The sequence below is a fragment of the Centruroides sculpturatus genome, unplaced genomic scaffold (genome assembly GCF_000671375.1).
Source record: "Centruroides sculpturatus isolate CEXI.00-Female unplaced genomic scaffold, Cexi_2.0 scaffold232, whole genome shotgun sequence".
NCBI classification, from domain to species: domain Eukaryota; kingdom Metazoa; phylum Arthropoda; class Arachnida; order Scorpiones; family Buthidae; genus Centruroides; species Centruroides sculpturatus.
In genome coordinates this window covers 318,942-335,356 of record NW_019384487.1, presented here as the reverse complement: position 1 = coordinate 335,356, position 16,415 = coordinate 318,942, and the positions used below count along the sequence as shown (strand labels likewise).

The following is a 16,415-nucleotide window of genomic DNA, read 5'->3' as shown; positions in this document are numbered from 1 at the left end:
TTATTTATTTTTATTATTTTTTAAGCGTTTCAGTTGTTAATAATTGTTATAATATATAAATTTGTATGAGAGTATTAAAATTAATAAAAAAAAAATATTAGAAAAACATATTTTGTATTAGTTTGCATTTGTAGATATTACTCTTCATCAAAACACTAATTTTTTCATTAAACAGAAGATATCAAGTCATACTAAATGAAATCAATAACTATTTTAAATGAACACATCAATAAGCCTTGATTTTTGTCCATCATGAGTAGGTTTTATTCAAATGGGGTTATCTAAATGTTGAGGAATGAGACCTGACATATCCATTTTATACTACTATAAAAGATTTGCAAGTTCCAAGATTTGAATCCATAATGCCTTTATCAATCTTCAACAGTGAAGACAATGTTATGGGTATTAACGTTGGTTTTTTCTTATGTAATATATGTAAGCTTTATAACCTTGCTTTTGCAATTAAGTTGAAAAGAGAAGCAGAATATCTCTAATTTATAATCATGTTTAAAATTTTGTTCAAAGATTGAATAATTCATTTGTAACAAAGATCTTGTTGTAAGAAATCTCATTGTATGTTTAAACTTGTCATGATTAATTTCATTTAAACAAAAACAGATTAGTCAAATTTAATTAGACTACTTATTAATTGAATTACTTTTTCATATTTGAGAGCTAGAAATATGCTAACAAATTGATATAGGATAGATTCAAATAAATTTACTCATTGGTGAATGGTTTTGCTTAATTTTTAATAGTTTGTGATTGATCACAAAAAGATGTTCTACAATTTGAATAAAATTTTTTGGAAGTTTTGATAATTTGAATAATCTTTGTTTATAGAATGAATAGTCAAAATATTTATGAATTATATCTATTAGTCAATAATAGAAAAATCAATATCAACTCCTTAAACTATAAAAATATACAGTCGACCCCCCCCTATATTATAGGTGGTGGCAAGTACCCTACTATTGGGTTGGCATCAAAGTTTACGATTTTGTCGCCGGAAATCGTCGACTGGATTCCAGCTATTATTTAAGCAGAAGCAAAGCACTAAATTTGTTTCCTATGTTAAAGAAGGAAAAACTTTTTGGAGCAATTGTTTATTATGATGGTAATAACTTCATTAATAAATTGTTTTTAAATTTTTAGTGGAAATCTTGTAATATATCATGTAAGATGATTTCTTTCAAATTTGTTCTCATAGTCCAAAGTTTTTATAAGGAACATTACAAATGGATCCAATTAAAACTGATATATGAGTTTTTTAATTAAGAAAAAACAAACTTTCAAATGATACACATCATCAGAAGGCAACAATGTGTATGTTGAAAGCTCTGGTGTTTTTTTTAAACTGTTTTACTGCAATAAGTTTGATAAAATATAATTAATTCAATTCAAAGTTGAAGATATAATAATTGACTTTGCAACTTTAGTTTCATTTTATAAAAAAATTTAATAAATTACCTCTTTAATTTATTTTGGTGTTTTTCTATATTTGTGCAAGCTTTTAATATAAATTAATGTGTTTTTTTATAGTAATAAATGCCTTTTATAATTTAAAAATGTTAAATTTTATTATTATTAGTTTGTTTTTATTTAAAAATTTTAAGTAATTTATTTAAAATCCTTAACATTATGACTGAATGCAAAAAAACCTGACTTATTGAAAGACTAATCATTTAAAACTAATTTTAGAAATATCTGTATGCATTACAGGCCAGCACAATGATGCTCGTATGAATTTGGCCATAGCTTTAACTGCAATAAAGTATGGAGCTACCCTAGCAAATCATGTTATGGTCACTGGAATAAATAAAACAAAGGATTGCGATGACAAAGATAAAATATGTGGAGTTCACTGCGTAGACATTTTAACAGGTGAGTTTTAATGTAAGTAGTAGGCTTCTGCTGCTAGATTGTGGCACTATCAAAATTAAGATAATTTAAATTTTTTATGACAAATAGGAGAAGAATTTAATGTCCGTGCCAAAACTGTCATCAATGCAACTGGCCCATTTATCGACAGAATAAGACACATGGACAATCCTTCACTATCCTGTATATGTCAACCAAGTTCTGGAGTTCACATCACACTTCCTGAATATTACAGGTAGGTTATTACATAAAATTCATAATATATTGTTATTGTTTTATAAAATTATTATTCTTTAAAAATGTTATAGTAGAAAAAAAGAGGTTTGAAATTCAATGTTATAACTAGCTTTTCATCTGTCCTGTGCAAGGTTTTATTTTTGTATAAAATTTGTTTGAAATGTTAACATTGTTTTTGATTTATAATANATAAAATTAATCGATTCTAGACTAATTTGACTCAACATTTCCAAAACACACATAATTTTTTGGGAATAATTTATATAAACTATGCTATAAACAAAAAATTGTAGGATTACTTACTGAGTGTGCAACATTCGATGATGCCATTGCTTAAACTTGTTTTCATCATGGAGCAGCACATTGAACGGGCAGCACGTGTTTCCTGATAAATTATTTTTCTGCGAAAAATTCGCTGAACTTTGGAGACATCATTAATAGGAATATAATTTTTATGGACATTAAATAATAAATGGCTTTTAGTAGGTCCACTGCTCATTTAAACTCAATGGTTTGTTCAATATCTGCTATTGGTCTAGATTCGACCAATCCTGTCGTGACACGAGTTGGCGATGACGTTTTACCAAATTATCCGAGTCTCTTTTAGCATGTTTATACGAATACGGTTCCAATTTTTTCGCCATTATATACGAATTCGAATTATATGAACCTGTTTTATAGGTGGTCTACTGTATTTGCAATTGATTTACTTAACAGTAATGTTAGAACAAACTTGGAAAAGTGAAATGAATAATTTTACTAAACTTTATAAGCAACAAGCAGGGATAAATATAATAATATACAGTGAAACCTCCATTAATGGACACTCCTGAATAGCAGACACCTATACTTAACAGACATTTTTACAATTCCCAGACCCTTCAAACAGGACATCTATTATGTATATCTTTAAATAATAGATGCTGTCATCCATTACAAACCTTACAAAAATGCAATGTCTTGCCTTCAATGTTCTGAAAGAATTAATTTTGTACAAAATGTTTTAAAATAAAAACAAAGAATTGGTTCAAATACTCTTTCAGATGACAAATTCTAATCAAAGGCATCAAATAAAGACTAGTTTAAAATAGGAATAGGGGAGGAGAGCATGTTGTAAAAAGCAATATTATTTTTCTGTTAGATAAGTTTAATCTGGTTAAGTTATCAATTACCATTTATCGTTATACATATTAATGTTGTTAAATTTCTGTCTTATTGTGGAATTAAACTTATGATACCAAAAAACTAAACTTTTTTTAAAGTTATTCATTCATTCAACAAGAACCATAGTCAGTAGTAATGAAAAAGAAACATAAGATCATAATGACGTCATAAATGCAAGAAAACTGAATATCTTCCCACACTTAAAAGTGGTTGGTAAATCGCTTTCATAACATGACCTTTGAAATTTCACCAAACAAATACTCTTGTCATAACTGTTTGTGGTGGCTAAAGTGTAATTTTTAATAAACCAGTTACTGAAAAAGCAAAAATGTTTTACAAGTTACACCTATTCAATAACTAGAGAGCAGACAAATCTTTGTATTACTTGATTGTAAATGATGATATAAATGTAACAATTCTGAATATTTTTCCCATCCTTTGAAGTGGATAGCAAATCAGCTTTGTAACTTGGCATTCAAACGAGATTTTTACAGCTAAAAAAAAATATATTGTGTGTATATATATATATATTTTTTAATTTTATATGCTACATATCCTTTTTGCTATATTAACATCAAATTTGTATTAGGAATGTGTTCATAATTCATTGTATTCTTCACTATATGATGACCAGGTTAAGATATAGTATACCATCAGCATGTACCTCTGAATAGCATAGCAGACAAACTTCTTTGTCCCACCGGTGTCTGCTATCCTATACTCAATATTCTTTACTCAATACTCAATATTCTTTATTTAGCACCAATTGGTGCATTCTCAGCACCATATGATACATAGCTGAGAGTTTTCCTGTACAGTTACATATTATAGTACATATTATATTACTTATATGATACATATAGTATTGCATATATATTATGATGTTACATGATGTTACATATATATTCGCGTAACATTATATTTATACCTATGTACAAATTTACTAAACAGAAATAAGCAGATATATTTATACATTTATACATATTTAAAATAAACAAAATAAAAGTACTTAACTTAATTAAAAACTAACTTAACCTAAATATATTACAATCAGTCTGTTGTTTAGCCTGTTATTGAGTCCAGTATAATACTATTGACAATAATCGAAGTTCCTGTTTTCAAGAGATCCTGTTGCACAAAATAATTTAACGAATAATTAGCCTTGTGCACTTTAGCAGTTCTTGCACTCAGCTGCAGATGAGATGTCATGACACATTATCTTCTAGGAATTTCTAATATTCTGCATCATATTGACAAACATCCTTTGTCGTTTGAACAGAGATCACTTGCTTCGGCTGTCATTGTCACTTCTAGTTGCTGCCAAGTATCTCCGCTGGTATCCAATAGTATTACAGAAAACGTTTTTGCATATTGTTACTGTGATTTAAATTTTTACATTTGTCACCATTCATATTATTAGCTTTGTTATGAAGTTAAAGTTCTTTATAACTTTGTGTTAATAACTTTATCTCATAGGTGTCTTCGTTTTATTTTAATATGTGTGATGTCATTGTAACCAACTTTCAACCACTAGCATAGATCCTATTAGACATCTAAAACCATACAGGAAACAGACAAATGCAGAAAACCAAACTATTTATCTAACCAAAATCATTATAAAGATAATAACACAAATTGGTGTTATTCCGTTCAGAGATATATATTTATGCTTTATTGATTTAGAAATAAGCAAATAAAACAGAAAGTCCAAATTATGTACCGAATTATTCAACAACCTATGTTATGGTAGTCATACAGAGACGGTGTTTGAAAAAGGAATTCATTTAGGGATTTTCTTATTTTGAATTCTACGATTTAAGTTTTTACTTAAGAGTTACAACAAGAACTATCCTAATATTACATGGACAGAACAAACCTAGCTTCAAAACTCATGCTTTACTACCAACCAGAAATACCAGTGTCAAAATATATAACCAGTCTTATACAATAAAATGTTAAAAGTAAGAGAATTGTTAATCCCTAGTAGCGAGATTCGCTATTTTCTGGTGTTTTTTAGTTAATTGCAGGAAAGCAGAGAAAATATCTCTGTATTTTATCCTATACTGTATATTGTGTGTGTGTATATACGAGGTCTGTTCAAAAAGTATCGGACTTTTATTTTTTCCGCGTAAACCAATGATGCGCAGGAGGCCTCTTTCGGTGGAGTTGTGGAGGGGACAGTCGTGCACAGCCCTGAATTTTTTCCCGCCTGCAGGAAGCGTCAGTCATTGGCAGTCGGCCTATGAGTGAGGATATGTAGTGAGCTCTCGTCGGATTCCACTAAGTTGGAAAATGACTGAACAACGTGAGCAGCGATATTACATCAAATTTTGTCAAAAACCTTGGCGATACCCAAGCGTAAACCATTCGCAAGATTCAGCAGGCTTTAGGAGACAATCCTCGAGGCCAAAAAAAGCGTGGCAGATCCACAGCAATATCAAGATCATGTTGACAGTTTTCTCGACTCTCGTGGGGTGGTGTATCGTGAGTATGCACCACAAGGCCAAATCATTGCAAAGTAGTACTACCAGGAGGTCCTTGTCGTCTTTTCGATGCTGTGCAACGCAAACGACTGGATCTGTGGTCGATCAAAACTTGGCAGCTCCATCGTGATAACGCATCTGCCCATTCTGCGCATCTGATTCAGGCTTTCGTTGCCAAACACAACACTCCTGTGGTTCGTCACACTCCATACTCTCCCCACATGGCTCCATGTGACTTTTGGCTATTTCCCAAGCTGAAAATGCTGCTAAAAGGAACCCGATTTTAGTAGAGAGAAGACATCGTGCAGAATGCGACAGACCGGCTGATGGCCATTCCAAAAGATGCGTTCCAGCGGTGTTTCCAGCAATGGCAGGAACACTGGGAGAAGTGTATACACTACCAAGGAGACTACTTTGAAGGGGATTAGGGTTTTGTACCTCAAAATCAATAAATGTATTTTTGAGGACCAAAGGTCCGATACTTTTTGAACAGCCCTCGTACATATATATATATATATATATATATAAACTGAACTTAGACTAGTATAGTAAGACTTATACTTAACAAATAAACAGATCTTATTTTAAACTTGAAGTACATTAAAATACATTAAAGCAATGTAGCAGATCATTTATACCTATTAGAGGACCTAATCTACATTGGATTTAGTCAGAATAAGTGAGAGATGGAATACAATAGCCTGACCTGTACTAGCCATAAGTTATGACGACTTGGAGCCAGAATCCCTCGTGGTAGTAGAATGACTTCTTACTTATGCTGGTTTCTAACTGACTAGAATAATGTTGGCTTTTGATAATTGGTTTTAAAATACATTATTAAAAAAAGCTGAAACATTAACTCCTACATATTATATTTAAAATATTTTTATTCAATTTGCATACTATGCTTTTTACTAGTGAGTGTTTAATATCAAATTATAAATAAACTTTATGGCATTAATTATGGTGCACTATTGAATTAGTATTGATTCTGTATTTTTATTTATACAAATTATTAAAATTTTATGTAATTTTGTTTTTTTTAAGTCCTACCAATATGGGATTGTTGGATCCTTCAACCAAAGACGGCCGTGTTATTTTCTTTCTTCCTTGGGAGAAACATACTATTGCAGGTATGCTATTTGATAAGATTTTACTGAAATTCAACAATTAATGCAGTGAAACTGATGCTTTCTTAGGTACTACGGATCATCCGACTGAAGTAACTCATCATCCCGCACCAACTGAAGAAGATATTGAGTTCATATTAAGTGAAATTAAGGGATACTTAAGTGAAGATATTATGGGTATTAATATTTGTTTCATAAACAACAATCAATTATGACTTTTTTAGTAATAAATGCCTTTAAGAACTATAACATAATAAAATTATATTCATTTATATAATTTTAACTTTTTAAAGTTAGGAGAGGTGATGTACTAAGTGCCTGGTCAGGTATTCGTCCATTGGTAATAGATCCTAATAAAAGTGATACGCAGTCTATAGCAAGAAACCATATAATTGAAATCAGCAAATGTGGTCTTGTCACAATTGCAGGTATATGCTTATTACATATAAAGTAAATTGCATAAAAGAATATTAAAGATTTTGGAAGATATCTCGTGTAATCCACAAAACTTGGACTAAACTATTAGTAAATGTTTTTACCTTTTTCATTCTAATAATCATTAAGGTTTTTATGCAATTGTTCTCCTATGTGTATACAGGATCTTCCAAAAAGAATGCACCGTTTTAAATTATTGTAATTATGTTATTATCCAAGAATGTTATAATATAAATTAAAACATTGGAAACTGCCCCAGATTCTCATTTACCCATTACTGTTTCTTAATGTTTAAACCTTGTCACATGGCACACATCCAACAGATAATCAAATTATTCCTACACTTGCTCTGATATGTCATCATTCCTCTCATGGCTAGCCACAATTCTATCACTCCTGTAGATAATCATGTTGCATAATGCTGCAGAACACAATGCCTTCTCTATTGTGCAATTGCAGTGTTTCCTAGAGGTAGTTGACAATAAGACACTTGAATGCAGATGGGAGATGAAACTCTGATAGCTACTTTATTGATTTCTCTTTCTTGCCTATTATCCAAGAAGGATAATAATTAACATAATTACAGTAATTTAAAATGGTAGCATTCAATTTTTGGAAGACTCTGTATTTAGAATAATTTATAGCCTTATTTTAAAATATTTAATCAGCCAGACAAGATACATTATTGTAAATTGTTTTAGGTGGTAAATGGACAACTTACCGTTTAATGGCAGAAGAAACAGTCGATGCCATTCTGGAAGCAAATCCTGATCTAAAGTTTGCTTCAGAATGTAAAACAAAAGGACTACTTTTAGACGGAGCACACGAATGGAGTCCTACATTATTTATTCGTCTAGTACAAGATTATGGTCTTGAAAGTGAGGTATGCAAATATAACATAAAAAGTATCAGAATCAATTAAAATTTATGTTCAGCACAATTGATTTTCTATAATAATTTTAAATATAATGATTAGATGATGCAAGAAATGAATCATTTAAATTTTTGAAGTTCTCATGTCAGTAGAATCAGTCATTTAGTTACTATTTATCTGAAATATTTTTTCATTAAAAAATAAATACTTCAGATGTTTTAGTTGCATATCACTTAAAAAAATAGTTATGGTTGTTAAATATTATCAGATCTGAAAGTAGTAAACATCAATTTCACTTTGTTTTATTTGTGAGGACCCGAACAGGGGTCGACTGAGAAGTCCGAATTATGGGTTTGATCGAAAATAAAGAGCTCCTTTTCAGACGATAAGGAAACGGATTAGGTGTCTTGATTGAACAATGCAATTGGGTTTTTTCGGAAAATTAGTTAAACAATGGAAACGGAGAAATTCGAGGAAAACGCGACGAGAGAGAGGATCATATTCAGTCGCTATGTTAACCTCTCCCGCGCCCTCCATTAGGTTTCGAATTGTCACCAGGTGACAATAAGAGACCAATGGAGAGGCGACTGCTGTAAAAAAATCTATAAATTTGTGCGACTCAAGAGACGAAGGTTCTTGGTTCGTAGTTTTTGGTTCTTGGTGTTTGGATACGCAGTGTGTCGTCTCATGGACGGTCGTGCTCCAGATCTCAGAAAAAAAAGGACATTTTGGAACCTCGGGGAAGCATCGTTCTCTGGGTGCTCCTAGCAATCGACAGATTCGTCGGATCGTCCGCGAGAAGCTGCCGAAAGCCATAATCAACGCCCCGGGGCCCACCGAGTGTTTCACCGACAGCGTCCATCCTCTAGCGACGAAAACCGACTTTTACGAACTTTATTTCGAACTTTATCCGTGCGCTTTGGGGTTCTACCTCGTCTAACAAGTAATTTGTAAGGAAAATTTCTATGTTTAATAAACGGTTATATGGTAAACCTGTCTCAGGAAGTCAGTCTGCGCCCACACGAAAGAAGGAACCGCTCGGCTGTCGAACACCTCACCCCTAATCGACTAACCTCACATATTCAGTGTAACTTGTTAAATAATATTTGACTCCACTATGTAATGTAAATTTTTGGTAATTTATAATTAACTTAAAACTTACATGTAACTGAGAACTCGTGCTAAAGAAAATAATTTTTCTTGCAGGTAGCTCAACATCTTTCCACGTCCTATGGAGATAAATGCATAGAAGTAGCTAAGATGGCCTCTCTAACGGGCAAAAAGTGGCCTGTTATTGGTTGCAGATTACATCCGCTGTTTCCTTACATTGAAGCAGAGGTTGATAGACAAGTGTTTTTTTTTTTTTTAGTAACATTGCATTTTATAGTAGCTTATTAATTTTGTGTTGTACTTGAAGGTGCGATATGCAATAAAGGAATATGCATGCACTGCTGTAGACGTTGTGGCCCGTAGATTTCGTCTGTCATTCTTAAATAATGAAGCAACTCTTGACATATTACCTAAAATAATTTCCATTATGGCAGAAGAATTAAAATGGAGTAAACAGGAACAAAAGGTATAAATGCACTTCAGTTTAATTATTTAGATCTCTCTGTGCTAATTTTATATCTATGATATGATATATTGAAAATGTGTGTAGTCTATTCTTTGATATGCTTTAACATTTTAATAGCAATACATAAAAGTAATTTATTGTATACATTTACAAATAGTCAAGTATTTAAATTAAAAAGGCTTTAAAATTATTTCTTAAACAGAAACAACTCGAACAGGCCATGGAGTATTTAAATACCGAAATGGGTCAGAATGTCAACAGGTTATCAAGACAGGATGTCTGTGAGAGTTTAACAGAAGAAGAAATTTGTACTTTTAAAGAAAAATTTAATGCTATAGATAAAGGTCGTAAAGGCTACATTTCTGTTGTCGATTTAAGTCAGAGTTTGAAGGTAAATAAATATATTGATAAAGGAAATTTGTATGAGAGATTTAAAGTTTTAATTGAAATTTCTTTTACCTTTTCTTGATAGTTTACAATATTGTAACTATTTCTTATTTTATTGACATAAATTTGATTTTGGTTATTACAAATTAAAAGTTTACATACATGTGCCTATTCTGTTATAATGCATAATTTATATCTAAATTCTTAACTAAAACACATAGCCATCACTAACATTCTGATTTTTCTTAAAAAGTGCAAATAAACTTGTCAGCAGACGATAGAAATAATGTTCACCCAAATGCTATGGAAATGATTGAAATGTGTTGCCAACTAGAAATTTTGTTTGTTGAGGATATAAGAAGAAAGCTTTTCTGATAAGATGTATTCCTCCAGTATGTGAATGAGCCAACTTTTTTTCTTTGGAGTAGTCTTGAAGATTTTTTAAGAGCTGGTCTAAGCTCTACAAAAGAAGATACCCACAACAAATTATGCATTTCCTGAATAGGATATTGTATATTAGTAACTTTGTTAGCAATAAAAGAAATATTTAGATCATTATCCTGACAATAATCAATGAATATCAACCTCTTAGCAAAATTTGTAATATTTGAAAAAATTTTTATATTACAGGAATCAGGAGAACATATTTCAGAAAGCAAACTGCATGAAATCTTAAATGAGGTAGATTTAAACAAAAATGGATTCATAGAGCTGGATGAATTTATGGAGGTAAAATTATTTGCATTTTTAAATTATATTTATTTATTTAAGGTGATAATAAGCAATCTTTTCTGAATGTGGACACAAATGAACTTTGTAGATTTCTGTTGGGTTGCATGCATTCTTTTTTGTTATGGAGTTGCAGGCTTGAGTATCAACAAAGTCCATAAATACCAGTGAACTATGTTCTAAATTAATATATACTAATGATTTGCAAACTAGTAATATGTGCTTTAATCTCATCTTTTAACTGATAAAATTTAGTTTGAATGTTCATCATGAATATCAGCTTAATTAGGATTGCATAATGGCATAAGGCAGAAAACAAAAAGATAAAATTGTTGCTGTATATTAGGACCTTTGTGGGCTATGGATTGCTTGTGACTGATTTAAAATGTTCAAAAAATTGCTACACCACAGCATTGAACTGGCAACAAATACATATATAATTTATGTACAATGATTCATTTGATCCTGGGTTTTGCAGAGTGGTAGGCTTATACCAGAACCTTGGTCATCACTATTCTGATAGCTATATATATATTTCTGACCAGATGGTCAAGCAATTATGGCATCAGTTTACTGTTCTAGAGCAGTGGTCCCCGGGCCGCAGACCGGTACCGGTCCATGGATCAAATGGTACTGGACCCACCCATGGAACATTAAATTATTTCCATTTTATTTACTATGGTGTATTTCCTCGGGTTTGTGTGACTTTTAATGGACGACGGAACAACAGAATAAACTGGACATAAGAAACACTTTGGGTGTCATTGTCTCCTATTTCATTGCAACGAGATGGTTCCCTCTGGGGGTACAGAGGGAACCGTCTTGTTGCAATGAAACAAGCTCAGGGTTCTCGCTGATTTAGCGTTCTAGTGAGTTAAAATGTTAAATCACATTTTATTCATTTTTTGGTGTAACTGTATTTTATTTTGAAGACATGTTTAAATACAATTAAATTAAAATTATTAAATTAAATCAATCTAAAATATAAACAATCAATGTTCCACCCTCAGTGGGCCGCGGTAAAATTATCAAACTTTGACCGGTCCGCGGCGATAGAAAGGTTTGGGACCGCTGCTCTAGAGAACTTGTGTACTTGTATTCCACCATGTTTCTATCTACTTGTATTTTATTATATTTTATTGCATATTATTGTATCCTAGTGTGTATTATTGCATTCAAGTGTATTTTATATTCTATTGTGATTTATTTAACTGTGACTCATTCTGTTATATTTTATTTTACTCTATTTCATATTATTGTTACTTTACTTTGTATGTTATTTTATATTCTGTATTTGTATGTTTATTGTACTTTGGTTCCACATAGCACTACTGGTAATGGAACAGTGTTGTACTTTTGTGCAACAATAAATAATGAATGAATGCTCTGGAAAACCCAGGATCAAATCAAATAGATCAAAAAATCTCCCTAAATGTTTTCGAGAGTGGTCTGTCCCAGGTATGTTCTCTCATCCCTTACTGCCTGGCCATCTCCATTTGTGGGCTTGAAATAAACACCGCGTAGTGCTCATAGGATGAAGAGTCCAAAAAAATTCATGGCAGTCTGAGTTGTGATCAGTTATTTTCAAATTTTAAGTTACAAAATGTACATCATGATAGATCATGTATCAGTTTGCATGGATCATTCGATGGTGTCTCGCATCTGAATTGGGGCTAGTTATTCTAAAATTTCAAGTAATAGACTGTGAGCCAGACTGCCATCAAACAAACAACTCATTGAAAAATTATGGAATTCCAGATGACCATCCTCCTCCTGCTATACCATTCTTCCATATTTTCAATATTTTCTTCAAATGTTAAATAAATTTTGCAATTTAATTGCATTGTGACTTTTTTGTTGTTTAATCAATAGATTAAGTTTAAATATCTCTTTCAGCTTATGTGTGCCATAAAAACTGGTGTCATTTCACAGAGCAGACTGGCCAGACTCGCTGATATTGTAAATGAACGGAAAGGTAGCCAAATGACTGCAGAAAGAAGCGGAGGGGGAGTGTGAATAACAGTCACAATTGTACAGTTTAATTTATTGGTTTGTTTTCAAATTTTATTATTATAACTGGAATACTTTTAAATAACACAAACAGTATTAGGAATCTTTCTACATGGTTGAATAATGTGAAGCAGTTTATAAAATTTTATAAGTAGAATGTATTAATTTATAATCAGTAAAATGTATTCATTTGCTGTATACTTTTTTGTGTACTCTTGAAAAATCTAACTTTTAACTTGAAGATGTATTTATCTACTAATCATTGTTTAGAATGTGTACACATCATAAATTCTGTATCAGTATTAATATAACATACTTCTTGTATCTAGAATTATCATCTCAAACAAGTTTTATTAATTTATTTTACTTAATTTGTTTTTGTTAGTGATAAATTGTTACATACACACAATATATACATCGTTAATTATTATATTATTTACTTTTATGTTGGAGATTTGATTTTTTAATGTTAAAAATATTTTTTAAAGTTTAGTTTATTATATTACTTTATTTAAACAAGATTAAGTGTGACAGTTTGTACAGAACAACAAAGAATCACAATATTTAAACTAAATAAGATATTTTATATATATAGGAATTACTTCTGAAGTATTTTGAAATGTTAACATTGTTTTTGATTTATAATAATTTTTTCTTATTGTTTATCTATAGAAAAATTTGGTTATATAATCATCGTAGAAATCATAAATTCCATTTTATCCGTGTTCAAGACTCAAAATTTCCATCAGTAGAATTCTGTGCCTTAATTCGGCCTTGTGAAAGTTGATGTTCGGAATGAAAAATTTAAGAATGATTTTTGTTTGTTGCTTTTTTTTTGCATGAAGTTTTTTTTATAACTAATTGTTAAAAATTCAAAATTCTTCTGTAAATTACCTCATTTTGATTTATAAAATTGTTCAAATAAACTTTATTTATTTGTTACAGTTTCTTTATAATTTAAAAATTGTATAAAATACATGATGCATCATCTATTTAAGTTAAAATTAAATGAGATAAAAGACATAGCCACCTGAATAAGGAATATTTTAAAATAATGAACAATAAATAAAATAGACTAAGAAACAAAAGATGTAAAAAAAAAAAAATTTGGATTTTTTGCTCTAAACAGAGATCTTCAGATTACTAATTGTCTAAGAATTTAAAACTACTCAATGAAGTACAGTCTTTTACTATACAAATTAGTTCTGGAAAAAAAGATTGTCTGCAATGATTTACTGCAAACTGTGGTGGAATTTCAGGTGCCATGAAATAAAATAATGAGAGTTGATCCAGTCAAATATTAAATTTATTCTATTACTCCTCTGCAATTTGTGATTCTGATAAATCAATGACTAGACACCAAACCAAAAGAAACTGTGGGTAAAGACAGAGGCTAAAGGTATCAGCCTACTGTTCTGGAGGACGATCAAATCAGAGTGGTAAAAAAAATCCCAGAAAATTTTTAGGCCGACAGTCTGTCCTGGATATGTCAAACCGGATAGTGATTCAGTTGCCTCTGTTGTGACCAAACCCACAATGGATATGGGGGAAGAGCACCCACAGAGCAGAGCCAAAAGTTGAGAAAAAACCAAAAGAAACCGATAAATCTGTGCAAATAGACTGAAATTTGCCTTATTTTGCCACATACAAGATGCTACTTTTGTCAAAGAAAAGACTCCATAAACGTCCTGCGTCTTTTATGGTGAAGTTGTGGTCTCTCATAGGTTAATTAATGAATTTCCCAAATGGTCTTTGGCCTCCTAGCTCCTCCTTTAATTAAAAAAAATGTTATTGTTTAAATGCATTATTATTATTATTATTATTATAGCCAAGCAGTTTGATAAATTTTAATTTATCATTAAATTGACATCTTTTAATATTTAACAATAACATTAACTATAGCTTACCAAAAGCCATTTGGGGAATTCATTATCCTATGGGAGATTGTAACTTCGAAAGAAGAGTCATTTACATTGACTTTTTGTAAACTCTTCTGTTCCTAATTATTGTGCATTCTAATTTTACATTTTAGAATACAGTAAATAAAAAAGTGGGTGATTCTGTGTTGAATTGAGGGTGCCCCGTATTCTGTAAAATGTGGCAAGCGAAAGATTTGAATGTCTCAATGAAATGCACGTAAACTGTGTGGCAATTATAATTCGATCTCAAAAACAAACTTAGAGCAATTACGTTTGAGTGTTTTCATTCCTCAAAGCTGTTAAAAATATACATGAAATCAAATATTTCGCTATTTATCGGGGCTCTCCCTCTGTGTAGACGATTCGAGGAACCCGTAGAAATGGCCCTGTATCTACCTTTATTGACTTATAAGTAATAGTCAATTGATTTTACACGAATAAATCGAAAATTTTTACCAAAAAAAAAATTAAACGAATACTTTCGTGTTTAATTTGCAAAGTCTCTCTGAAATTCTCCCTTTAATTTCATGAACTAAGTGCGGGGAGTTTTTGTTTGTATAAGGCAACACAAGAGGGTAATTGTTAAGGGGGGGTTGCCTCCCGAGAGGATTTTTCTAAGGGGAAACTGGTCCCTGTTTAGGTGTTATAAACGTGAAGAATACCCCTAAACTCCACGCGGGCAAGTGCGGAAAGTAAAAAGATAGAAAATTTACAGCTCAGGTTTATTTTTATAACTTAATTACACGTTACGATTCATTTAACAAATGAAAATTGACATTTCATTTAAGAACTTGGACTCTTGGTTGAAATCTAAAAAAAAAAATATTCGTGTTTCCAATTAAATGCCATTAAGAAAACGAATAACATCTTCCAATATACTATTTTAGGGGATGTACCCTGATACATAAATGACGTCCACACTGGAAGGAAGGAGGGGGTTGAATTTCAGTGGACGTCCATTTATTTCATTAAATTTTTTATAGTCTTTGCCTTTTATTCATAAAGTGATGACTGTTTTAAGGGAGGTAGAGTTTTGTTGGCCGTCCGAAGAGGGGAGGGAGAGTAAAAATTTCAAGAAAAATGCGGACGACATTTATGGACAGCCCCTTAGAAAGTTTGATTCTATAACATAACTAAAAATTGCAAAAGCAATTATACTGATCGTTCGGTGGCACGAAAGTTATCGTTGTTTTGACGAGAAGACCTGCATTTATCATTTAATTACGATTGCTGTTTTGAGAGAGCATGATACCCCAATTACTAGAAAGAGGGTAATAATAACAAATATAGAATGATTACATTATCGCAACCATTTTTTATAATTTATAATAATAACACAAATGAGAAGGAAACTTTAACGATTATTTAAAACATCCTGTAAACATTAATCGATTTTAATTAAGGAAAACAGAATACTGTGACATGATAAAAGGTTCACAATTTCAAAAAGCTAGTGTCTCCACTTGTTTATCGTCATTGTCAATTATGTCTGGAATCTACAGACTGGTGTGTCTGTAGCCTCTAGGCTGTAGATACTACTAGGTAGATTCCATTCTGTGTTAACAATTTTTTTAAAAGCATATATCCGCA

The 16,415-nt window shown here is 31.2% G+C and overlaps 1 protein-coding gene across 5 annotated transcripts in view; it reads left to right on the top strand.

Annotated features, from left to right (window-relative positions):
• Window positions 1-13,784, top strand: part of LOC111621625 (glycerol-3-phosphate dehydrogenase, mitochondrial-like) — a 36,863-nt gene extending 23,079 nt beyond the window's left edge. For 4 of the 5 annotated variants that reach the window (XM_023363830.1, XM_023363829.1, XM_023363826.1 and 1 more), the window contains 12 exons: window positions 954-1,117; window positions 1,723-1,884; window positions 1,972-2,116; window positions 6,813-6,898; window positions 6,965-7,072; window positions 7,189-7,323; window positions 8,032-8,213; window positions 9,411-9,542; window positions 9,622-9,780; window positions 9,983-10,171; window positions 10,798-10,896; window positions 12,793-12,945. In XM_023363830.1, coding sequence (XP_023219598.1) covers window positions 954-1,117; window positions 1,723-1,884; window positions 1,972-2,116; window positions 6,813-6,898; window positions 6,965-7,072; window positions 7,189-7,323; window positions 8,032-8,213; window positions 9,411-9,542; window positions 9,622-9,780; window positions 9,983-10,171; window positions 10,798-10,896; window positions 12,793-12,912 — 1,681 coding nt within the window. In that variant the 3' untranslated portion in view covers window positions 12,913-12,945. Of the gene's footprint in view, window positions 1-953; window positions 1,118-1,722; window positions 1,885-1,971; window positions 2,117-6,812; window positions 6,899-6,964; window positions 7,073-7,188; window positions 7,324-8,031; window positions 8,214-9,410; window positions 9,543-9,621; window positions 9,781-9,982; window positions 10,172-10,797; window positions 10,897-12,792; window positions 12,946-13,578 lie in introns of those variants that run through there. The other variant, XM_023363827.1, reaches the window with a different exon arrangement.
• The last annotated feature ends 2,631 nt before the right edge of the window (window positions 13,785-16,415 follow it).